Consider the following 27766-nt stretch of genomic DNA (forward strand, 5'->3'; position numbering starts at 1 on the left):
AGGTCAAATACTTTCTCCTACAGCTCCAGTAAGTGTATCATGAGCACAAATCTGATCTTGAAGCAATACAAAAACAGCAATAGGAATCTTCCTCAGAGGAATACAATCAGAATGCTTTTTCTTGTTTTTACTGAGCTGAGTCATCCATATGAACCTATCTGGTTAGTCAGACAGAGTTTAACTTCAGAACCAACTGGGTCCTGTCATGTCCCCGTCCTGTCCCCCCCCCCCCCCAAGAAAAAAATAAAATAGTGGAAAGCATCATATTTATCAATGAAATTTTTTCTGAAGTGGTGTGGGAGAAGAGTGGCAGCAAGAAGGAAACAGAGGGAAGAACAAAACAAATGGAAGTCCCCAAACCTCACCAGAGGGCACTATGCTGCATCCTCAAAGTGGATCAAAGCTCTGGCACCTGACGTGCTTCATCTCTCCCTTATGGTTCTACACCCATAGCACTCTTGGCCTGCCTTTATTTTCACTACATACCCACCCCCTCACCCAAGATATATCCACTCTGTTTATTTTAAGACAGAATGTAGAATATGTCATTATATAATAAAGTTTCATTAGTAAAGTCCACTATTACATTCTCCACTACAGAGTAAAGGGCATATCTAAGAAAACTTCTATTTCCAAACAATGTTGATTTGGCCACTTGAAAGGCAGTTAGACCTAATTTATCTGCACATTTAAACCCACCTGTAAGGTTCATAACTCAGTACCAAAAATCTTCCTATTCTCCTAAACATTACGTTCACCTGAAAAAAGTAGTAATATCAATGTTGCATTCCTAATTCCTACTATCGATAACTGATAAATCACAGCTGATTTATCTTGACATTTACACTGTTTTCTTTCAAAGAAATCTGATCTCTCCTTAAAGCCAAATAGCAGCTGTGGCTAGGAGGACTAAAGCTATTATTCAAAAAGCACAAGAGAAAGCAAATGAAATGTAGGATTGAAAGGAACTTATGGAGTAAGTTGACATCACGTATTTCACTACAGAACAGGTATTTACCAATTATTGAGCTAATTAGCCAAGCCGTACAACTTTATCAACAAAAGTCTTGAAAAAAAAGGACTACATATGTCATTAAGTATAATGCTCATCATCCAACAAGTTAAACAGGTGAAAAGGACTAGTTTAGCTTATTTTCCTTCTCTGACAATTTTAATTTTGCCATCTATAAAATAGGACAGTCTCATTTTTGAGGATGAACTGCTGGGTATCGACAATGTTCACAAATAGACAGTGTCCCAGTTTGGAAGCCAGTGTGATTTCGCAGAGACTTTCAAATGGATTAGGCCTCCAATCAGCAAAACACTAGCACACAGTCATTCTTCTTGAAGTGATACTATTCACATACTTTAAAAATAAAATCAGTGGATTGCTAGACTGGTAGCATCCAGAGCACCTTAGCACATATGTGCACGTATGCACAAAATTCCCCACTCCCCATGCCCTTCTCTCTGGGGGCTTCTGGTGTTCAGTGAATTTCCCATTTATCAAGTTTCCTAAGTTTTCATTCCAATTTGCTACATTTCAACACAATTACCTTACTTTGCAACTTCAAGTCCTCTTCATGAGTCCCTCCAAAATGTTCACAAGTACCTCATAATTAATGATTAGAAGCAATCCAGGAGATGTGGTTCTTCAAAGCAGCAAAAATATATCTCTCCTCCCTCCTCTTTTGGCTAAAGGCAGCTGATAGCAGATGCACAGAGAAGAACAAGAACTTCATATGCACAGAGTAACTAAAAAATTTTGATCAGAAATTGTATCTTTCTACAATAGCCTCTCAGAGAATTTTCTTGCACTAATTTGTCTAGTCTGTCAAACTCATGTAAATTTGAGCATTCACAGCACCCTGTAGTGAAGAGTTTTAAGTTTATCGTATTTGAGGAACCACCTGCTTTTGTTTGGTTTGAGTTTAACAGATGTTAATGTCACCGGTCCTTTAATTCTCACATTAGTAGAAACAATCAACAAGGACTCCCTATTCACCTTCTCCATGCCATTTGTGATTTCACACAGCTTTCTACCATCCTTCATCACACAATATGGGAGCTGCTCTTTACCCATCCTCCTCATCATTTTTCTATTTCTCACTCTTGGATTTTTTTCTTCCTGTAGCCTTTGGCAGATAGCTGGAAGGAGACCAGAACTGCATTATATTCAAGATGTAATTGCACCTTGAATCTACACAGTCACATATCACTGTTTTCCATTTGTTCTATATACTTTTCCAAGTAATCCTAACAATTGCTTGGTTTTGACTGCTCTGTGCTAAGAAATGCTAAACCAGATAATGTATATCCTTGCTATCGAGATAATTATTCAGATAGATAATTTTACAGGCAGGCTGCCTATACAGGTTTAGAGACACATCTGATCTCAAAGGTTAAGGAACAAGATCCTGTTGTGATACAACTAATACCAGTATTTTCTTAATAAAACTAAGTACATAAAGAGCCCTCAGGCAATCTGTTTATATTTAAAAGGCTCTGAAATTGATGTGCCACATTACTATTTCATCCTGTTTACTAGCAGAGGGTTGGAAGGTTTAGCAACCCATAAATAGAAGACACATGTACCGGCATGCTTCATAAAGGTGAACACAACTTAAGCACTCTCACCAGCTCCCAAACAATTACTCTGTCCACTGCCAAAATTAGGTATTAATTTCCTATGATATTAATAACAATACTAAGTATCTTCTGCACATACAGAGAACCATTAGGGTACCAACTCAGAAAATGGCCAAAGTAGCCACTTGAAAAAGATGAGATGACCACCTGCCCAAGACATGCTTTGCATTAAACATGGCTAATAACAAGGGTCTGCAAACACCAAAGTCTAAAGCACTGCAGAAATCTGAACAATTCCTAGAAAGGTATTAACTCATGGAAAGCATGAAACTGTATTGCTTTCAGTATTTGAAATTCGAGTTTCACCCATATGGGTGAAGATAGATTGCTCACAGTATTCTTGTGAAGTCACGGAAATCTGACGAACATGGCTTTGTACTGTATTATCTACAATTGCAGGAATTATGCATAACATACGTACTGTACACTGACAGTCTGGAGCCATGAATATTTAAGTGTTCCACTATTTCTCAACATATGCCAAAACCTCTTTTCAATGATAGAACTGTATGTTTCTTAAAAAAAATTCAATTACCCCAACCCACAATAAGACCACAGAAGGGAATACATTTGGATTTCTAGACTAAACTAATATAAAATTAGCAGACAAATCGATAACTTACTCAAGACCATTTCTCTGTAAAAATTATCACTGCCCCTAAACGTCACAATTGGCTTAGACCTTACCAGTAATATGGGATCTTCCTTTAAGATCATGCGAAGTGCGTACTGGTTTGAAGCAGCACGCTGGTTTAGTGTTTTGTGCAATAATTTGGTTTAGTTTAATATATAACTCAAACTTGATTAATATTAAAATAGCCTTTACCTTAACTGCTTTAAAGATTATTATCTACTTCACTGTTACAAACAGTGGCTCCTTTAGCATGAGAGATATTAGCAGCTACTGAATAGCGTTTTAAGTGCACAAATCCCAAGGACAACTGGAAGATCTTTTAATTGGTGGCTCTTTGGAGAAACATATACTCATAAAGGTAAAGACAGTACATTCCACACAGGTTAAGAAAACCCTCCTCAAAAGCAGTAAGCATTCCAGAAGGCACAAACAGTACATGGAGAAAATCCCTTTTATAGGCTCATGAACTGAGGTCGCAACTGCACTCTTCCCCTAAAGAGCCACCTGAAAACTACTGCCAGTGGTAAGGCCACCCATCATCTCCTAAACATGCAGAATCACTGACACACAATGAAAACAAAAAATAATGCACAGAAAGGTCAGAGTCATTAAGTGGACTCTCCCTCAAAATATTCATGACACACGGAAACTGAAAACCCAGTTCAGGTGTCCCACTCATCAACAACAGTATAGCTTCAGATGGGTTATTCTGTGTAACATATTACTATAAAAGAAAGAAAAATCAAAACAAAAGAAGAAAAAAGTGGTAGGCATTAGCTTCCCTCCCTTTTACTTGGGTATAATCATTTTGTTCATAAAAATGAAAGACCAGTTAGTAATTCTAACTGAAATACATTCATCTCAACTTTTCTCAATACGCCATGCATGGGCAGCAAGCAGTTTCAAGAACCTACAGAGAGGTCAAGATTGGCTAAAAATCTCACATTTAAGAGACTTCACAATTTGATTAAGTGTTACTGTGGGGCACTGTGTTAAGAAAGGCCGCTAGATTTCTTAGTGATTATCGTCTATCTCAGCATAGAGAATTAGCCATTCAAAGTAAGCCCAACACTTAACCCACCAAGAGGAAGAACTCAAGGGAATGTACTTAAAAGATTTAATACTTTCTGAACACAAAAGAAGAAGGAAAAATTATGAGATGGCTCCACTACTCTATTTATCAATTGTGAAGTCTTATATGAACTCTTTCCAGTTTAACTTCTTGCAAAACCAACAACTTATTTCATAAAATGATTTGAGATCTGTTGTCATGTATCATTACTCAATGAAAACTGCCTGGTACAAAGCTAAGAAAAACATCTGAATGAGCAACTGGATAAAATAAAGACCTGAGTGTATGCAGACACTGTAGAGTTAAGAAATACCTGAATCCTTACTGCAAACCACCTTCTTCCAATTTGCCTATACATGATAGTTGGTAAACACAGACTATGGAAGTTTTTAGATTCATCACTGATGCTAAAACCTTAAAGATTAGCATCTACAAACAACACTTTCTACCAGATGCAATGAGGTATCTCAGCAGATACCCACCCCAGATGCGCTGAGCTCAGTACTACAGTTCTACCATACTAAAATACCTCAGCAAAAGCCATCAGGGTTAGGAAATTCAGCCACATAAAGAATGGTAACTGGATGCTGTCCATTACTCTCTCCATTAACTTCTCACACAGTATCAGTTTAAGTACCAGGCCTCTATTTTTACCTTTATTGTACTGAATATCTGGATCCAGCAAATCAAAAAGAAAGAAATCTAGGATTATTTGCGCCTTAGTTATCATAGAATCTCCTATCCCAAGAGGAAAACCATTCTGCTAAAAGCCCTCACAGCTATTTAGAACCCAAATGAATCCCAGAACCTTTTAATCCAATGAGAAATCGTTTCTTCTTTCTGAGTCATCTATAATTTTAACAAAATATACTTAAGCCTTGTGTACTGAAATTACTTACACAGATGTTATCCGTACAAAACTTCTGCGTGAGAGTTCTTCAACAAGGTCTTCTAATCTTTCCTTTTGTGAAGAATTTTGGGGTGATAATGATAAAAATACATGTTAAGATAGATGTGAACAAATTTAGTTCAAACATAGTGCTAGAAGGTACAGAAAAAAAATGCAGCCTCCCCATCCATAAAGTGTTTATGGAAACATTCCACCAGCAATTTACATTTGTGTCAGACTTGTATTCTTTATGCTGAAACATCCAAAAACAACACAGAAAAGGCAGACTATCTACCACAGTCAGCATTTTAATTGCTTTCAAATTTAATTTGTGTTATTTTTTCTTTTTAAATCCCTATGACATATACCTAATCACTAACAAAAAGATTATTTTGACATCACTGCTTTTGGCTTTTCAGCATTTATGTGGGATACCTCCCTTTATAAAGCACTGTTTCCCACCTTCCTGGGGAAGTTATTAAGCTCTTATCAGATTATATCAGTAAGCCCCTGTGTGTGTACATATGTGTAAGCATACATGGACATAAGCACAAGCCATACTACTGGCAGGGTAGCTGGGGTTCCTTAATGAATAAGGCACATGTTGCAAGCAACACGTCCCTCAAACTTTCAAAGCTGATCATCATAAAGGGTAAACCTTCTCCCACTATTTCCTATATTTAATTATAAAAGGCAAGAGCTGAGTGGTATTTACCAGATCTGTAGAAAACACAGCAGGATTTACCTTGTCTGGAAGACTGGTCTGTAACTTGCTTTTAGAGAACATGGACCTACTGTGTAGTATTCTATGAATTCACATACTCTCATGAATATTTCTCATATATTTACAAAGGAATTAATACATTCTCTCATGTAGGAATACCTAAATTTTCAGTTAGTCTCTAGAATATTCTTATTTTATTGGTATACTGTATCTTAATCATGTACAGAAAGTACATCAATAAGTGAGTAAAGGGAAAAAAAAAAGTGATGTGTTAGCAAACTCTCAGTGTTATCACCCAATACAGTAGTTAGTTTGTTGTACCTTTAGCAACAGTAATAACGAAGATAGTTTCAACCCACTGTGGGAAAGTGCCTTAAGCAGGAGGATCTGCTTATAAAGACACGAATTACAGAAAACCAAAATCTGCTTACGGAATAGAAAACACATACAATAGGGCTCTACAAGAGGTCCAGGCATGATTCTTTAGTATACATATGTTTAAAATATAAATGTATGATCATGTAAACATCTAAATTTAAGCAGAGCCTCACTCATAACTCAAAGGGAAATTCCCCAAACTAGGAACAGGTCATCACCAAAGAGATGGGCATTCTCTTTAGTTGGGCACTTGCATTTTCATACTAAAAGACAAAGTTTTGGGGTTTTTTAACCAGCAGTTAAGTGTTCAAGAGAGAGACACTGAGATATGCAAATAGAAAAGTATCTGACAGGTTCAGCACATCTAGCAGTACAATCACAAGCACGTTTACAAAAATGCAACGTACAAATATACGTAATTCTGTTCTATATATTTTCAAATAAAGAGACACTCGCATTGCCTTGTTTATGAAAACTGGAAAATAAAGTACTAAGTGACTCAGTTCTTGAACCTTAATAATTTAAAGTTAATATTGAAAACTATGGGCAAAGATCAGACAGAAGAATTATCTTCTTACGATAAAGATCATTAAAGCAAGGCTAGAAATAGCACAACAAGCCTTTATTATTGTTTTTTGAACAAATACACAGATTTATCTTGTACCACTATAGAACCTTCAGCAGTTTCATTGTCAGGGCCCATTTTCTGCTTCCTCCATTCTTCCCTTCTCCTGATTCAAAACTATCCCTTTAACACATCATTCCTAATTAGATGATTAGTGCTTGGAAGGGCAGGAGATAAGTCATTTGCATAATTTAATCATAAAAAGAAGTTAAAGATACAGATTTTGCTGTTCGTTTGTACAATTATCTTCACCGGCCTGGGGGGCTGAGATATTAATGTGATTAAACAGTATTTCTGCAAACAGGCAACTGTGTGTCCTCTATTAAAGCAGAGCTTGAGGCAAATGAAAAATTAATTTTAGAAGACAATCAATTTTATTCTACATGACTGTAATAAATAACAGCCCATCTGCAGACAAGTCATTAGGCCCTGGGAGGCTACATGTGTCACAAAGTCTAAATGACATACAAGGCCAAATTTTCCACCAAAACCAGAATGAGTAATAAATAGTCCAGCAACTGCCATTCCCATTCAGAACGTGCATAGGATTTCCCAGAAAAAAAATAAGGTGCATGTGTGAAGTAGTAATTACTGACTGTGATTTAAGCTTCTACAGTATACAGAAATCCAGGTACTTGATGGTTTATCCTTCATCAGCTTTTCAGTCCCAGCTTAAGAAAGGTTAAAGTTTTCCCACCTATATTAGTGAATACCAGTAATGAACAATCCCTTGTATTCCGTGAAACCACTACTGCTCTGAAATCAATAGGCCTTGACTAGAACTAAAGTTTCTTAGATACTAGTTTTCCCAATACTCTGATGAAATAATTTTCATTTGTACGGCCATAAAAGAAAAAAATGATTTTAACATATCCAAGAACTTGAATAAACAGCTACAAAAAAAACAAACAACCACCAAACAAACAAACCACCAACACCAAGGCTCTTCAGAATTCTACCTGAAAGAATAAATCAAGTTGACTAAATGGCCAGGGTGCTGTCTATGATAACATAAGCTTCATGCAATGTACATGCTTATTAGTAATTATTATCAGTTTCCTTTTTAAAAGTTTACTTTTTAGACTATCAGGGTGCATAATTTTTTTCTACTACTCTTCACATGCAGTCACCTCCACTTAGAATATTAAATCCCTCTTCCCAGGAGTAAAAATAATGAAGATTGAGCATACTCATATTTCATATATTTGAGATTAAGTAAGGACTACTCAGTATCAGCAATGTACAACATATGCACAGTAAGAAATTTTGACTGATTCACTCTAAATATTTCCTATTTATCACCATTGGTAAACACTTTCCACAATGGGAAAAGTGAAAATTCCTACACAAGTTTGCATGAACAACCTATAATCTCCTATTCTTCGCAAAAGTTTAGCGGGTAATGCAAGCATACATTTATTGACTTTTACTACTTGTAGCCTCTGTAGCGCCTTTCATCAGAAGAAATCAAAAAGACAGAGATTCTTCCTGAATGTTTTGGGGTTCCACTATACACCTTCTCTATGTTTGTTTTCTATGGGAGTATACAGACTTAAGAGACTAATTAAAAGCTATCCAAACACGAGATTAAGTGAATATGTAGGGAATACAACTGATTTCCAAAGGATCCTTTCACTGTTCCACTTTCGAATTAGCACAAAACATTTCCTGGTGTGGACCAAAGTGACTTACAGATTCCTTCACGGGCATGCATTTAGTTTTGATTGCTTTCTGTGCTCTTGATCCAAAACCACTGAAATCAATTGAAAGACTCTGGTTCTGCAACAGTTCCACTGCAGAATTTCATCTGCAATGAGGTCAAAAGGACAAAGCAATCTCCTCCCTCACATGAGATCCAAAGCCTTCATGTTCCTTCAGTCTCCCCTATAATGTTGCATAGAAACCTTATAGCCAAATATTATCGCATTCTTTAACTGAGCTATCAACACTTGAAATACCTTCAGTGTTAAATCTCCTGTGCTTTTTTCTACCTCATGAGGCAGCTGGGTCAGGTCCTGGCCACCAATGACTACCTACATTTTAAGATCCTCAACAACATCACTCCAAGGCACACAATGACAAACAGAAAGGCTTGATCTGCTCTGAAACAAGTGACATTCAAGGCAATATTTAAGAATAAGGCATTATGAAAAGTCAAGAGCAGAAAAAGGAAGTTTCCAATCTGGTCCACAGCCATATAACAGAACTAAGCAATCATCCAAAGCAGTTAAGAAATAATGTTCTTTGCACACTTACTATCTGTAGATTTGTTTATTACCACTCAAATTCTCACAGCACTAGACAAAAGAGATTATTTTGGAAACAATCTGACATCATCAGATAAACAACTATTTTGGAAACAATGTGACATGGTCAGGTAAACTACTTTGTGTGCGTAAGATACTATAAAAGAGCTTCTAATCAGAAAGCAGAAAAATTAACAGTAGCATCAAAAAAACCCTCCAAACAAACAAAAAATTTCCCCCAAAATAGGCGTTCAGAGATTTAAAAAAAAATTTCAAATGTTTACAAGGCCAGAGGGTCTGCTAAACCCTTATATCAAAATATTGTCAACAATAAGAACTTTTTAAAGACTTTTTCAGAACTTGAAAGGCAACTCCATAACCATTCAACACAACAAGTGAAAGCTGCACTTGTTGTCTACAATGGAATGTCATTTGTGTATCTATTGTGTTGTTATTGCCAAAGACAGATCAATCTAGATGATGGGGGGAAGATGAATCTGTGTAGCCACGTGGCCATAAGTACCTGAAGGTGTCAAAGAGAAATTTTGGGCTAGCAGAAGATGGGGGGAAAGGGGGAAGGAGAATCACAAAATAGGCATAGCAAGAAATTCTGCGATAAATTCAACTTACTCTGCATGCAGTATGGAGATCACCACCTCTCTCGCAGCAATTCTAACATGCTCTGGTCATGTCAGCCTATTGCACACCCAGTGCACACAACACAGCAACTTCACCCTTTCTTGGAATCCCTCGTCTGACTGGCCACGTGGTAAAGGACTGAATTGTTTAAGCACGCTATCTGCAGTCCAGGCCTTCCAGCACCCAGGAATCCCAGACAGACACACTGCATCTGCCAACTCAGCCTCCCTGTTCCTCCCTTCTTCTCCCTGGAAATCAATAACCAACTCCTGTTATGGGTTTACACTTTGTGAGACACAACTTCACTGTGAGCCAGCAGCAGGTGGGCATAAGATGTGGTTTGTGATATTCTTTCGTCCCTCCTTTCACACACACTCCCCCTTAGAAAGCAGATGGATGGAGCACCTATTACGACCTAACACTGGCAGGACAACAATTTAAAAATAACCACATCTCCTTCTGAAATCATTCACCCACCTCAGAGCACTGAAAGGCACTAGGATGATGCTACATTCACATGCCTTCTGTAACATGCAGGTAGAGGACAACCTGCGTAAGGTTCCTACTTTTGTTAGGCTGACATACTAGAAAAACAATTACATAGGAACAGACAAACCTGCTGTAGGTTAGGAGAAGCCAATGCAAGACCTATGCAACTACACTCACAGATGCAATACAACACCAAAAGTTATTCAGACCCTAATACAACACACTATTTAAATCAAATTGCAGTGCTGGTAGAGTAAGTCCCTAAACTAGCTGGCTTACATGCCAGACTCAGCAGCAGACTTAGCTTAACAGAAAGTTAAGTGCCTGACAGGGTTAATAGCCAATATTGGAAAAAACGGCAAAAATACAGAGCCTATATTATCATAAACTTCACATAAATGGATTTTAAAAAGTTCTTATGAAGAGTTTATATCTGAATCAGAATGTACGAGCGTAAGAACTCAGTCACTCGACTGATCCTCAGAGAAAAGGGTTTCTTAAAACATATCAACAGTCTACTGCCACACTCTGAACTACTCTACAACAGCCACCGCATTACTCAGTAAAGATGCCTACAGGAAATGTATCACAAATATTTTTTTGTTTTCTTTCCACATCAACATGAATACAGACAGATTCTTCCAATATAAAGGGTTAAATTTTTCAGTAGGTAAGATTAAAAGCTAAAACTGTAAACCTTTAAGGATGAATAACTAAGATGGAACAAACAGTTTATCAGAGGACTGCTGGTTGGGGAGAGGGTAAGAAAATTTTCAAGAAAGCCTGTTTAAAAGGCAAGCTAAGTGAATGATCAAAAACCCCTCTAGCTTAACATGCAAGAGAAGAGTATTTCATGAAATTGCAAGACAAACTTTCTTGAGCTCCAGCAGGAAGACACAGATTTGTTTGAACCAAAGATCAGTCGTGCAACAAGTAAGGCAATTTATAAAAATGGAGCAGAAGGAAGTGACAGTGATTCCAGTCGTGATCCAAGACACAAAATCTTACTTCTAGTGTATGATAGCAGGATCCATTGCCCTTCCTAAGCACTTCCATGAGAGCGAGGTTTGCAGCATGTTACACTAATCACTCCGGCCAAACCCCTTCTGAGGGCTCCTTCTAAAAGGCGCATCGTGGCTGCAAAAGTCGAGCACAATGCATCACCCCCTTCGGCACAGGTACAGCCCCGAGTCAGACCCAGCACGCCGCAGACGTGTGAGGCAGCAGAGGAGCATAAGGGATATATGGCACTTCCAGCAAGTCTCACAAGGAGAGCACTAAGTGCACTGACAGATCACTTCGTTATTTAGTTCTCTGAAAAAAAGTCAGAACAACCTTGAAGCAGGTAAAAATGATTTCTTAACGATGAGGTGCTCAAGTCAAGGTACTTGGAGAAGTCAGCTATCAGATACATGACTTGCCATATAAAAAACACCCAAAAAATAAAGCCTTACAAGCCTACAAAAAAAAACCCAAACCTCGCCAGACCTACAAATACATATTCCAATAACAAGCTCATGCGACAGAAAAAATACAACACTGAGTTCATTATCTTAGGCCTGCTTCAATATTCATGTTCTGCTGTTTCCTAACTACCAGTATTTTATTATCTTGTTCTTCTGTGGTTTTTTTTGTTGTTGTTGTTGGGGGGCAGTTCGAAGGTTTTTTTAAACATGTATTTCAAGTCTCATTGGAAAGACTTGACCTTTTTCCTACTTCTATTTTGCATTATCATCACAGAGGTTTTTTAGAAAACTGCCCTCCTTCAGAACACATTTAAAAATACGGGGATAAGAAGAGGCAGCTCCAGAGACCTGCAGCAGTGAAGCAAGGTGCCTTCATCAACTTCACAAAAAAACAGAGATAACGTTTCACAGACACATTTTCTGATTAACTGTTATAAAAACAGTCTATTAACTATCACGCAAAACTTGTACTAGGCAAAAACAACTGTTACATGTGTAAAAAAAAGCATAATGTATAATATTTTAAATATACTGATTAGAAGTCCTAAATGAAATAAAGTATTTTTTCTTTAAACTAGCTTGATCTTCTTAATTAGCAACTCTTAAATTACTGTAACATAGAAGTAACTAAATCCCCCTACTGGCACAACGTCTGTGTTAAGAGCTTTCTTACAGCCACTTTTTTTTTTTTTTTAATTACAAATATTCTTTCTCAGGTAGCAGTGGGGAATAAGACAAGTCAGCTCATCAGCACACACATATAGGATTTCAGGAAATCATCTGTGAGACAGAGAATGCTCAATCTGAATATGACACAGTTGATTCAGAGGGTTACAACTCATACGTTGCTCCAGTAATGACAAATGCAACGGCAGAGCATCCGTACGGGCCAGCCTGAACAGCTCGTCAGTAGAGCTGTGACCACTCCAGTAGCTAGCCAGGACATCTACCCATAGCTTCAACAGCTCCCACATAATCTAGTCACCCCAATAAATGCCAGTGAGATCTTTCTACCACAGCACAGGCATTTCTAGCCTGTAAACAGGTTGCCCAAGAAGAGGGTGAGAATCACCATCCTTCGAAATACTCAAAATCCAACTGGACACAGCTCTGGACATCAGCTCTAGCTGACTCTGTTTCAACAAAAGAGTTGGACTAGATGATCTCAAGAGGACTGTGACAACGTCAATTCTGTGATTCTGCAAAACACATTAGATTTGGAATTCTGTACTCATATAGCATGAAATAATTTTGACTAACTTTTTAATATAAAGCGTTCTGTTTTAATTCTACTGTCCATACAGTTTTGGAAACAGGAGAGACAAATGACTCGAGGTTCTGTGGATTGAAAGTACCATGAAGGCATCCCAAGCTAAAAATTCTCTTGCCACAGACTGGACAGAAATAAAATTACATGCTGAGATTGTTACTCACTTACATGGCTATGAGAAGTATCAAAACAGTTAAAGATTTTCAGGAAGGACACCAAGATAGTTCATACAGCCATTTAAGTTAATTTAGAAAATTCAGTTCATGTCCACAGCAAATGCAATTTAAACTAAATTTCTGGATTATTCCAAAGTCTCTCTCTTTATAAGTATGTATACAAAATTTTCCAAAAAAAATCAAAGTTGATTTCCACAGTTTGGAAGAGCCTTCGGAATAATACAGAAATTTAGTTTAAAATGCATTATTTTTTATATATGTGTGGATATATTAATCAATATGTGTGTCTATATATATTAATTACATAAATCCCATATTAAATCTAACTTCCGCTTTTATTCACAGGGTAGCTGAAATGTGTTCAAATTATAAAATGAATGTGTTCAATAATATAAATATGTTCTAATATAACATGAAAACCGTGATCACAGGAACAACAGTGAGGAAGACTAGTAACAACAAGTGCAAAAGACTGTGGAAAAATAGTATTGAGATTCTTTCAACTAAAAATGAGAGCCACCTCTGTTCAAAACACTATTAGGACTTGAAAGGGTTCATCCCACCATAGACAAAAAAGAAACTTAGAGGTGGCGATCAAAAGAGTAAGCACAACCTTCTGGCATGAAGAACATTTCTGCTTCTTTGAACAGGAAACCCTAAGCAGTCTTACAAGCTGGTGCGATGTATTGGGTTGAATCTGGAATAGAATCACTGAAAAGGGAAGCGCACCGATGATGCAAAACATGATGTATTTGAGTACATTCAAGTCATAAACAGACTAGACTGCACATACTTTTTGACCAAATAAAATAGGTAACATCCTCATTCTAAATATATACCTTTTCATTTAGAGACCCCAACATAATTTTTCCTTTGTTCTTCCCTATTTCACCATTGGGTATTCAAGCAAAATAATCTATTTTCTAGAAGGACCACAATCCAAAAAAACCTAAAATCATTACAGGTGATGACCTCATAATTCTAGGTCTACGCTTTACATGTCACACACAACTATAGCTACTGTTGAGGGCAACTGAATTTGTGAACTGAAGTGAAAAAAAAGAGTTCAAAATATTTCAGATTTTCACCTGATTCAATGATAGGATACATTACAGAAGCTGCCTCGCTCAAGAAGGACAGAAAACTAAATGAATCGCTGGGAAAAATCTGAAGGAGCATATATTAAGAACATTTTCAATACTCAACTTTCCTATTGTATATTATAAAATACATTTCAATACTTTGGTGTCTATGTGCAAAATCCTTAACTAATACTGTCACTAGAAACCTTCAATTAATGACAATATTAATGGAGCTTTACACAGCATAGATAATAGAATACATGTATAATATAGCTAGATACCTCAAGTTTTACACATTACTAGTAAAAAGCCCATTAATAAAGAATAATCGAATAAAAGCTCTGTTTGTGATGGCATTACCATACTTTTTAGTATAAGTAAAAAGAGTCTTCCTCCTAAATAACTACTAAATGCTTAGGGTTCTAACATATTGCTGCAAGCTATAATGGTTATAACTGTTAATCCAATACACCTTTTATACAAACCCATAAACACACGAGTGGAAAAATAGCACAGATGTTCATCTCTAATGCAATTTCCATTCAATTTCCTAAGTGCAGTCCCTGTGTGCAAACTAGCTTAACGTTATGTTTAGCTTGCAAATTCTTTTAATAAATAATGAATGCAATAAAACTGGTAGATCAATGGCAAGCTGAGAAATCATAAAAAAGCCTTTTGTGCTCATGCTGTTGCCGATTTCAAACTTTAATCCAGTGACAGATCGATACTACTTTTTCTTTTTAACCCATCACATAGATAGCAGATAGACTAGATGTAGGTTAAATGCTGTTACCAGATCTCAATTTCCAGAAACTTGATAAGATCAGACACAATTGCAATCGAACATTTTATACTTCAGCATATACACAACAATATACTCTGCTAAACATCACACTTTAAGCCACTGTACAGTAAGAAAGCAAGCACTATTCATTTGTTTTGGTTCTTACTTTTTGAGGAAGTGGTATTTGTAACCGAGTCAAGAAAGGCTCTAACACAATGTATTTTAATGAGTAAAATGGGCTTAGCAGGTCAAGATGTACTGACAAGGAAATATAATCTCTCCGAGCCCGCTACTGACAATAAACTTTATTATGCACACACAAAACAACAACATAGCTGTGCTACCCAAAAGAAAGGAAAGCAAACAAATTTATGTTTTACAGGATTCGGATATTGGAACCTTCTGGGGCAGGTATCAAAGTACATTAGTTAATAGGTATCAGTGTTTCTTACAGGTTGTAGAATGAGGGGAGAGAGGAAGCCCTATTACTAAGCCACTTTGGATAACCATGCTTTACCAAGAGGGAACAAAGATCAAAAGCCTGTAGCCCCAAGGGACAGTTCTAATATCAAGCAGGATAAATCTAAATCACTAAGAATCATTACTTACTAATATACTTGTGCTTGGTAATGCATGTTTAATTGTAATATATAAAAACCTTCCCTTAGCTTACACCAAAGGAACACGTCACAGACAGCAATAACTTTAAAGTATCATTATGTTTGGTTTTGTTATTAGTATTGTTTACATAAAGAATCATTAAAATGCTGCATTTCTATACACCTACAGGGTTTTATTACACTGATAATCACATGAAGAACTTAGAAAGTAGATGGGAACTTTCCAGGTATTTTAAAGTAAGGATTTGGATAAATTCATTCATAACTTCAGAAAATCCAAAATTATCATTTCTGGAACAGGCACAGAAAAAGTTAAAGATCCTACATCCAGGAAGAACAAGATTAGACACAAAAAATATAGTACCTGCTTGAAAACACCATATACACACAATCCTTTGAAACACAGGTTTTAGGTAAATATGTTCCACCTTTGACAAGAAGGGCTCAGATCCTATAAACATAAGTTCTTTGCCCTTGTTCTGGCAAACTTCCACTGGCATGAAAGAGAGGTTCACCTTAGCAAAGTCAAAACAGGGACTTTACAGCCCAGATTTCAACACCTTTTTAATATTGATACTGACAAACAGCTCTTACACAAGGTGAATTCCAGTCTGTAAGCAATGAAATAAACAAGACAGAATTGTTTAAAACACCTCAGAATGTTCTTTTTAAGTATTTTCTGCAAAATTACCAAGGGAGGTAGATACTAGTTTCTGACTCTAAGGCCACTGCCATGCAGCAAAACATGATTTTCTAAATCAGTGATTTTTGCTGTGCTCCTCAGTTCTACCAAAGCTGATTTTCACCTGCCCTTAAAACAAATGCGCACACACACAGAGGCTGCGTGTCCAACCACAGCCCCAGTGTGAGAATAATTTCCCATCTACAGAGCTGGTCACTTCTGCAGGCTTTCTAAGCATAATGCTATTGCGACACATTGATATATTGGTGAAAGAAAGGCAAACATAACAATGCTAAAGCTTAAACTCATTTGAATAAACTGTGAATTTCTATTACATATATTGTTTCCTTTATCAAATTGGAACTACTGGAGCAAGAACACCAAGAATGCCAACATAAATCTAGATCTGTTACAGCCAGCTTCTCCAATTTATTCTCAGAAGCCTTAATGACAAAAAGTCAAAGTTCTTCTGTTTGGAGGGGAAATCAGGAAAAGGAACATTCGTGATAATTTTTAACATTAAAATAAAGCATCACAGAGAAAGAAAACAGCTTTAACAAAATGACTGAAGCAAATCACGAAATAGTATTTCATCTTCTGAAGAAAAACACGGAAGACCACAAGTGGTCTAATAAACACTAGGGAATAAAAGCCAACAAATACTGTGCGTAGTCTACGTGGGAAACAGATCTTCATTATTCATGGCAGAGTACTTTACACTTTGTGCAATCTTTTCCAGAATTTAAAACCGTTCCACAAAGACACATTCCAGCCTCTTTTATGATCTGCGTTCCACAGGTTCTGCTCCAAGATAATGGATACCAGACTATACGGATCAGAAATTAACCGTGATCGACAACTTTTCTAACATATCCAGGACTAAGTGGTAACTAGTAACAGAAACACAATAAACAAGTATTCCTATTTTAAATCTAACAGATGTTGAATCCACATACATTTAACTTAAGAAAATTATTAATAAGGATTTAAAACAAAAAAAACCACAAAAGATAAAAAAGCCTTACTTCAGCCTGTAATCAATTTGGACACAATGATATTCTATTTATAGCAACACTTTTAACATGTTCTAGTCTTATATTATTTATTTGGATCATTCCTACTACAATGAAATATTAATGTTGAGAAAGTGGTTACTCTATTAAGGAGCTATCCTATGTTTAGATTTTAATATTGATCTCCACTATTTTGGAATAATTAATCATTCTGTATGAAACTGTATTTGTCTGACTTTGTGTTATAATACGATCAGAAGTTTAGCATCTTCCCCACAATGATGCCACGATTAAATTTATATTTTGACCTATTCCTAAAGGCAATTTAGTTATTCCAACAGAAGGGGGAAAAGGGGATACCGCCACTTTAAAAGCTTCAATCTCTTTGACATTGCTGGCAGTGTATGGGAACATTAATGCATCTGTCATGATAACAAGCTAAGAATAACATCTAGACATCAAACCGAGCAGAGAATCCATCTGAAGTGATTCATTCAGATCTGTCTCATTGATTTATTAAACACAGGGCAACATCTGCAGCCTCACAGAGCCGCTTGGCAAAATTAATGCAAGATCAATTCAAATGGAAAAAAGTGCAAAAGAGATAAATCAAAACACAATTTGCATGCAGTTCCACAATCAGGCTTATTGGGTGCAAATGCTCAATTTCCCTCCCAAAGCAAATGAGTTTAAATGTTGTTTTATCTTTGTAGAATTGTGTGATTTGAAGTGACAGTGAAGAGTTCTGCAGGTTGAAATGGTGAAAAGAAAAAAAGGAGAAGAAATGCTTGCAAAGACCTTTTGAATATGCAACAAGAATATCATTAATACCTAATTGTTTAGCTTTTTTGTCTTTGCTACAAAAACACAGTATTTTTCAGTTGTAGAAGTCTCAGTAGAAAATTACATATGTATTATGCATATACACATGCAGGAAACATACAAATACTCCATTTTGGAGGAAAAGCATGTTACACTTCAAATGGGGAGCTCTATTGCTATGAAGAAAGAAGGGAATTTTAATCAAGGCTTCTCCAGATTAGATATGCATCTGATGAAAATACTCAAGTATTCTAGTAGTTTTAAACAAGCACAGACTTTCAAGATGTCCAAAAAGAAAGAGGGATTTTTCCAAAAGTATAATTAATCTGTTCAGAAAGTGGAAAAATTCCTTTCTGCATCTCTAACAGAATGCACTATTCTAGTGATCTCTCTCGAGAATGTTTGGAGCCTCCTCTCCAAGAAAAGGAACCTGAGAAATTGATCTGGTTTTTTTATTATTGTTTTAACATTCTAACACCTCCAAAATTCACAAGTTTGGGGAAGTCTGAATGCATACTAAATATTTACTTAGTCAAAGAACTTTATATAATCAGATGGCCACATTTAAAATCAATATACAAGGAAGCTCTGTGCAATGCTACATGACTGAATTGCTTTAATTATAATCTTGACATCATTCTCCTAATAAAAGACAGAGTATTGCTGACTATAGGATAGCTTTTAATAGACAACATGACTAGACCCTCATTATCTCATAAAATAAAATGTCTGCATTTACTGCTTAAATTCATTTCTAAAGCCTTTTATTGTTTGTGAATAGCCAAATACAAAATATTAGCTTCACTGGATACTTTAAAACGTAAAAAATAAGCCATGTAATGAAACGCTGTTTTCTGGGAAGTATTCCTACTATTCACCGAATAATCCAGACCAACACTATGTTTTTTCAGTAGCCAACAGCATCCATCAAATACAAAACCCTGCAGAACATGTCATAATCATACTCATATAATCCTAATTTTAAGGATATATTTACCATCATAAAAACATTCTCACTACAGTTTTGAATTTGATTTTTAACTAAAACCCCATTAAATTTTTATACTTTAAGTAAACATTATGCTTTACTACTAAAATTAAGCATGTGTCCATAATTTAAGTAATCTTCTATGGTTTTGCAAATTGATAACTAAATTTTGTAAATATGTTGTACTCACTATCCACTTGAAGATGTTACCTGTAATGAAATGAACAGTTAGTTTCATTTTACAAACCTTGCTTCCAAATTAGATTAGACGATGATGACTAACAACAATCAAAGTGAGGAACATTTTGTTTACTCATGAATGAAAATTATACATATACTGTTTAAAAAAAATACAGAGGTCAAAGATGTTAGATACAGGTAACCAGTATTACATATCCAGAACAAACATACAAAAAAAAAGATCCTTCTCCTACAGGTATATTTCTCTGGAGCTCTTTTGAGCGCTGTAAACAACATCCACTGAAGAAAAATGCAATAGAGTAAGCAACAGAAGTAGAATTTCTCTTTCTTTCGATTATATATAATTAATGGTTTGTATTCCAATTAAAAACGTAATTAAAAGTGTACACTAACATAACAGACATTGACTTTTAGAAGTAAACTAACATGGAAAACAGTGATAGCCAGCACTTCTTATTGCTTTTTCTGGCAGCTCGAGTTTAATTCAGTATCTCTACAGTATTCAAATATATACAATTCTCTTTAAGTTAAAAAAGACATATATTACAAAAGCAACACACAATATTCCGAGTTGAAAGTCATGCTGGAGTCATGCAGTGGAACAACACATATTGAAGGGTTTGCTTCTGAATGATCAGGGTTTTTTTCAAGACTTCACTTCCCAGAGACAGAACCCAAATACTCTATGTACAGATCTAACAGTTCCATCGCATTTCATTTGTTTGGTACCATGCACTGCAGTGGCTCCCAGGTCATTTCACAGCAAACAAAAACTAGATCATTCATGTATTTAGCTATTTTTATCCAAAATTCTCTCCCATTAAGTATGGGCTGTTGAAGGAAAAAAATAATCTGTAAATATATTAAGCATTCAATTAGCATGATGGAATACAATTAACATTGTTAAATTACATTACCTGAGAAAAGTTTCATACATGCTGATAACACTTACCGTGCATTACACCTGAACCGTGAACGTGAAATACACTGATTTCAGTAGGTTATTTGAACCAGTGGCACTTTCACTGAGCGATGTTTCAATAAATGAGAAACATTTTAGGAAATATAAAGGGATCTGCTATTCCTGAACAGGTGAAAATACGTAGTGTTTTCATAAGTAGGCAGGGAGAGCTTGTGCTTACACACGTGTTGAATGTACTTTCGCAGCTGGGAGTTTTGACTCCCTCCAGGCACGTTTCTGTCCTATTAGATGCCCCCTCACCAATGCTCTTGCCATATCTTCAGCCTTTGACCAGGTCTTCATTCCACTGACTACTCCTTTCAAACCCTCAGAACATCGCTCAGCTCCTCACTTACAGCTCCCCTTGGCCTCCTTTCTCAGCTGCTCCCTGCGTTACTTATTCCCTTATCCTAGCACAGCCATAAATCTTTGTCAAAGGCAAAAAAAAAAAAAAGTCGTGAAACACAAATTTCAAACATTTAACACTTCAGCATTTCTGGATCTTAAAATCATTGGTTGTAAGAGAGCAGAAATCATCACATTGCATCTGAAGGCTGTATCATCAAATCAGATCCTGTCTTTCCCTAAGGAAAACTTTGGCGCGGTCAGAGAAATTAGACATTTCTTTAACGGTCAACTTTCATGCTAGCCGAGTTTCAGAAACACTTCAGAGAAGAATTTACATGTTAAGTGCGTCCCTTAGTAATATTACACTAATTTTATCCAATTACATTAGCCTCGGACCTTATTATAGCACCATCATTTAATAAAGCAGCAGTTGTGATGTCACAGAGGGGCATGACATGGAAATAAAGAGGCAGCGGGAGAAGGTGGTACAGAAACAGCACACGAGCAAGTGAAAAACCACATACTTCAAACATATCTAGGAATTGAGTGCAAGCATCTCTAAAGCGTCATCTGTAAGAAAATCATTTGGAACAAAACAAATACTGCTATTCAAGAATGGACGTCCGGTCTGCTCCTGCTTAAACTCACAGCAGCGAGAACAGGATCAGGCCCCAAATTAGCGCGTACTTAAGGTGTTATTGAAAAACTCCACCCCACACGTTCAGTACTAAGTGGTTAGAACTAGTGACACAAAAAACAAAGTTAATACATATTCGCATGCTTTCAAGTCAGATACCGAACTCAAAGCTCTCTGAAACAACCTCCGTAAAGAAAGTTTCCTGCCAGGGAGAAAGCAGGAGCACACTGAACTGCAAATGTTTCCGAAGAGGCATCTCCCGAACTGCTAAACTAGTAAGCGTCATCTCCAAACACCCTGTCTTACACCCTACCCCACTCCACTATGTATTTCTATTAAGCCCCCAGAGGGTTTTTGTGTTTATTAGATCATTATCATTTCTAAAGGCAGCAGCTATGAGGTCACAAACCGGGATTATAACCCCAAGGATGAAGGACCCAGCAGGGATCTCCCATGAATACAACCCGCTCTGGGCTTAATGATTTAAGCACGACAGGGCAGGGGCTACGGCCACACCAGACCTCTTGACTGCATAACGTAAAATTATCCCGGAACGGTACCGAGCAACAGTTTGTCCGGGAGCCGCCCGGCCTCCCCCGGCGGGCAGCTGCCGGCCGGCTGGGAGCGGCTGAGCGCCGCCGCCTGCGCTCGCCCTCTCGGGAACGGGGGATCCTGAGGAGAACTCAAAGTTTCAGCAGAAGAAAAATAATGGAAAAACTTTTCTCTAAAAAAAAAAAAAAAAAAGTGTATACGGGAACTATCAGCGTTCCCTGCTAGGTGAAAAGTTTGAAGACCGGCGCGCTGAATCGCCCGGCGCTCCCGGCCCCCTCAGGGCTGGAGAAACCCCGGAGAGTTTCCCGTGTCGGCCCGGTGCTCCCGGCACCGCCGCCTCCCCCCCCGCAGTCCCCGCTCAGGCCCGGCCCGGGGGCTCCCCCGCGTAGAGCCCTCAGGGCCGCCCCCCACATCCTCCCCACACACACACACAGCGGGCTCCCGCGGGAGAGGGGACGGGACCCGTCGCTCCCCCACCCCCGGGCGCGGCTCCCCGCGGGCCGCCGGCCCCCAGCGGCCGGAGGAAAAGCGAAGTTTTGCGGCTCACCTCGCGTTGGTGCAGTCGTTGTACAAAGTTTCGAAGTCCTTCCTGGTGATGAGCTTACAGCGGTTGACGCCGGGCTGGATGGCCCCCAGCCCCCGCAGGATGCGGACCTGCTCCACCGTGCACACCACGGGCGATATATCCAGCCGCTTCAGCTTGGTGTAGACCGTGTGGAGCCCTCCCACCAGGTGCTTGAGGAAGAGATCAAAGACCTGCGGCAGGCAGATCAGCTCCTGCCCCTCCACGAGGAACGAGGCTACCTTCACCCCGTGCAGGTCGACCATCTTACACTCGTTGCCGCCGCCCCCGCCGCCGCCGCCACCGCCGCCACCACCACCGCCCGCGCCGGCCCCGCCGCTGCCGGCGGAGAGGAAACTGTTGACGAGGCTGTTGGTGAGGCGCGGGGACTCCGCGGGGCTGGAGTACAGCGGGTCCGCCCGGAACAAGCCCGCCGAGCCCCCCGCGCCGCCGCTGGAAGTTGCGGCGATGACGGGCGGCGCGGAAACAGCCATGGCCAGCCCGGCTCCCGCCGCCGCTCGCCTCAGCCCCGCGCCCCTCGCGCGCACTCTCTGGCCGCGCTCTTTGCGGTACCACTAAAAACAGCGCCGCGCGCCCGCCCTCCCACACGCAGCGGCCGCCGCCAGCCGCGCGCCCAGACCCCTCCCCAGCGCTGCCGGCGGGAGGGGAGGAGGAGGCGGGGTGGGGGGGGAGAAGAGTGACAGCGCCCTCCAGCCAATGCGCCCCGCCCGCCTCCAGCGCGGCCTCGGCGAGTGGCTGCCGGGCGGCGGGGCGGGGCGGGGCAGCGCCGGCCGCAGCACCTGGGCGGCGGGGCGTGAGGCGGCCGGGACGGGGGTGCGTGAGGAGAGCCCGCCCGGCCCGCGCCTCTCCCGCGCTCCCGAAAACTCCCCCTCTGCGCCGCGGGTTAGGAAAGTTTCAGCGGGTTCTCCCTGGGCCGTGAGGGGATCCCGCGGGCGCTGCCCCGGTGCGCTGAGGGAGAGGAGGGCAAAGCTGGGGGTCGGCCCGCGGCCGCGCCACCCCCCCCCCCTCTTTTCCCAGGTAGTTTCAGCCGTCGATGCGTTCTGGTACATTCCCGAGTGTTAAAACACCTGCGCCCCGCCACAGCTGAAAGAAATCGGGAGAGATGGGGCGTGGGGAGAGGGTAGCATGCGCGTCTCCGTTAGATAAACAGTGCACCCGACTTTCCACTTACTGACTGCGAACCCGCCGCCGCGGGGTTACTGTTGCTGTGGGGAGGCGGTGGAGGCAGCGGGTCGGGAGAGTCGGCTCTAAAGCAAACTCGGCCCCTCAGGAGAAGGGAGTGTGCGCTGCGCGGGCAGGACGGAGGGAGGTGGGGGGAGACGGGGAGCGGGTGATCAGTCACGGGAAGCAACGTCCGTTCTCGGGAGGTCTTGCGTGTAATTGCTTGAAATTTCCAGATTCAAGTGAGGCATCAATTGTGTTTTAGATACAATGGCATCGGTGCTCTCCTCACGCCTGACTGTCGGGCAGCCTCCAGAAGCACCATATGGTACTTTCATTCAGTTGCACACAAGTAAAACCCAGCAGTCCTGGGAACCAGACAGATCGTGTGTCTCCTTCACCTGGACCAGGTCAGTTCACACAAGAACCTTTAAGCTTTGCGTGTCCCTTCCCCCTGAACAAGTGGACCCGAAAGGTGGTCAGACAAATTTGATATAAAGGAGTCGAGTCTGACGGATACACACCCAGCAGCAGCCAGGACGCTGGCTAGGTTGGTTCATTGCGTCTTACCTTCTCCCAGTGTACTTACATTATGCATCTTCTTTCAGCCTCTTCCCTTTCTTCCTTTGTATCAACATTCTTCTTTCCTATTTGTTTCTACGTTTTTCTATCTTTCAGCTCTTCTTTCCTAATCCTTTAACTTTTTCATCACACACACCCTCCCCCCCCCCCCTTTTTTTTTTTAGCTTCCTCCTAAAGCATTCAATAAACAAAGCAAGCAGAAAAATATGAACAAAACTTTTCAGGGGGGTACCAAAGAAGCAAAACCAACAGAGCGTTTCAGCAGTTTCCATGATGGCAGTGTTTGTGTATGCCATCTTCTTTCTTTTGTTAAGCTTGCTTATTTAGGCACCTTTTTTGCAAGGTTTAATATTTTTGCATTATGAGTAATCAAGTTTTAGAGGAGGGGAGATGACTGTACGCTAACTAAATTGCTATATTTGTTAACTTAAATGATCCAAATTACACTCTGGAGGAACCTCGCTTTCTCTCCATTGATTTTATGTGTGTTCTCAGAAGACTAGCCACTTGTTTTAGGCCCCGGCTCTAGATACCTAAAACTACAGCAGAATTTTCACATAAGCTAGGTTTAAATGAATACCTTTCAGTAAGAATGCTTGTATTTCCTAACTAATTCATACATCTTTTTATTATCAGAACCTTAGATTGGAAGCTCTGTGGGGCAGGGGGTATTTACTTCAGCAAACTGTTTAGTACAATCAAGCCCTAAACTCATCTGAGATTTTTATATACTGGAAATGATAGAAATAACAACTAACTAACTTTGAATAGAAACTTTTGGGCGTTCATTTTCTGGACATAATTGCTATTAGGAGATGTAATAAATCAGTTTTAAACATTTCTCATTGACTTTGTCCTTTTAAAGACATTTTTTGCTTTGAGATTAATGTGACAATCAAATTCCACTGTGAGAATTCTTTTTCCTTTTTGACTTTAATGTCTTCCATAAGCTAAACATATTTCTAAATAAAACTGAATTTTTGCAAGGCCAGAGGAAGCCTTGCGCATCAACACCCAGCAAGTTGGAGTGGCATGAAGCAATATAAAATCATAAAGGCTGTAGTAAAAACAGTACCCTTGAGAGGTGACTATCCATGGAGAGAAGAACTGCTCTTAAACTAAGAAAATGCTCAAGGTTTGAGAATTAATACCCAGCAGCTGTCCAGTTCAACTAAGCATATACAAATCAACTATATCAATAAATATTATTATTTCTCTGTAATTTTATTTAAGACAAGGCAAAGTTACTAACGCCTAACAATCATACAGTAATATCTTGTCAGTTATAAAGTATCCAGATGGTTTATTTGAATGGAGTCCAGCAGTATGTAATTTGAATGTGTACAAACTAGTAAGCTTCCCTATAGCTGAAATAAGTATTTTAGAATATTTATTTAAAATTAAAGTTTCAATATTTTTGTTCCTTTTGGACTGGTATGCAAAATACTCTGTTTTCTTAACACTGTCAGCTACAGAAATCCTGGTGTATTGTATATTAGTCCTATAGCTGTGTTTGTATGGCAAGATGTCAAGCAAAGGTTCTGTTATATTTGTTTGTGTTTGTTTTTATCATCGTTACATATGCCCCATTGGAGTGAAATGTGAAAGAGCTCTTTTCTGACACAGGAGAAGAGAGGAAAGCCCCAGTCATTCCTGATAGGGCCAGTCAACAGTGTTCTGGAAATTACTTATTGCCAGCTGGCATAAATGTGGCTACTGGCTCACAGGGATCCTCTAGAGAAAATGATGGGTGACACAATTGACTAGGAGGAGACAGTGATAAAAAATAATGACGGCTTTTTAAGTGAAGCAGTAGGGAATTAAAAATAATAATAATTTTGCTTCTAGAAGACTGGAAGGCTCAGTAGTGATGTTTGTGTTTTATCTCAGTCTACTGTAGCCAAACATAAGACAGGACAATAAAAAAGGGAATTCCATAGATATTGCAATGTAAAGATTCCCGGTGGGGGGTTTTATTATTATTTTTTTAGTATTAAGAAATTTTTCTATAGGCTTGATCTAGGTATGGCCAATGTGAGTAGATTATAGGAGAAAATGCTAGTTTTTAGTGAAGAACTTGAATCCTCACTAAAATAAATGGGAGTGATAAATGTGAACATAGATTTATGAGGGTCAGAGGTAACAGTGGGCCCAAAATGATGAAAAAAGAACTGAAAGATGCATTTACAATGCCCCCTAGTCATAACAAAATAAACCACCATTTTTTCTAAGTTCCAGCCTGACTGGAGTCCTAGTGACAATGATACTCGACCAGTCTTTAACAAAAAAATTACTCAGGGCCCAGTCTAAAGCTCTTAACTTACCCTAGTGATCTTTGAGTGTACATCAGGAGCGTGCAAAACACTGAAACTTCTAGTTTGGGGTAAAGGCTTGAAAAGGAAGAAAACACATTACTAATTTTTGCTAGTTTAATGTTTAATGCCTTGGTTTACTTGGGAAAGAGTAACCATGATCATACTAACAAATGTAGGCCACTGATGTGAGAAAAAGAAGAGGCTGAAATTAGTATGTCATTCTTATTGCCCACATTCTTCTAGGCGCACTAGTACTTGACACTTGTATTCAATTTATTTCTGACATTTCAGTAGAGGGTTTTTTTGAGTTCTGGATTAAAACTTCCCACCTAAACATCAAGAATGTTAAATAAAACTGATGAATCTAAATGTCTGAGTATCAATAGAAAAATGATCCCTTCTCTTATGTAATTAAATGTATTGTATTAATGTGTGCATAATGCAGAATCAATAAATAATGAATTACCACTGATTGTAATTGAATGTTTTCATAATTTTATTGTCAGCCATGATAAATAATCAGTACATTTATACTGCATTAAATTAATTAGTGTGTCATTTCTATTACATACATCAGCAGTGAAGTAATGCAGTGACATCTGTTTCTAATGTTTTAAAGATGTGGTATTCCTTATTAAGTAAAAGGAAGAGTTATTAGAGGTATTTCCTGTGATTGGCAGTTAGACTGGTACAGTCAAAGAGATCAAATAAAGGAACTTGCACTCTTGTCAGATGCTGCATTTCAACCCCTAATGATAGTGAGCTACAATGATTGGAGTGAATTTTGCTGCTTTGGGCTTTCAGAAAATCCTACCCACCTTTCTAGAGAAAGTAAGAGCAGGTCTTCTCTCCCTCATCCAGTCAGGGAAGATTCTAACATGCAAAATAATTAACACTTTACAGAAGAACCAAGCATCCATACCCATTTCTGTATCCAGCCTTCTGCTTCAGTCCTCTGCATATACAAAGGAATTTCCCTGCTTGGGCTCATGGAAAAGTCACAGATTAGGCCTTTTTTGGCTGTGCTTTTCTTACATGGAGGTATCTGGACTGTTTGGTCTGTAATCTTTTCTTGGAACTCATACTAATTTGACTTATCTCAACACTTTGATGATACTCAGCCTGATGTACGTTACTTGCAAAGGAAAGGGGAAACTGTGTAGATGTTGCTAACATGG

General features: G+C 38.9%; 1 protein-coding gene across 2 annotated transcripts in view; it reads right to left on the reverse strand.

Annotated features, from left to right (window-relative positions):
- The window catches only part of DACH2 (dachshund family transcription factor 2), a 307986-nt gene extending 284901 nt beyond the window's left edge, over window positions 1–23085 (reverse strand). For both annotated transcript variants that reach the window (XM_074915380.1, XM_074915379.1), the window contains exon 1: window positions 22495–23085. In XM_074915380.1, coding sequence (XP_074771481.1) covers window positions 22495–23003 — 509 coding nt within the window. In that variant the 5' untranslated portion in view covers window positions 23004–23085. The remainder of the gene's footprint in view (window positions 1–22494) is intronic.
- Between the last annotated feature and the right edge of the window lie 4681 nt (window positions 23086–27766).

This window comes from Athene noctua, chromosome 11 (assembly GCF_965140245.1).
Source record: "Athene noctua chromosome 11, bAthNoc1.hap1.1, whole genome shotgun sequence".
NCBI lineage: Eukaryota > Metazoa > Chordata > Aves > Strigiformes > Strigidae > Athene > Athene noctua.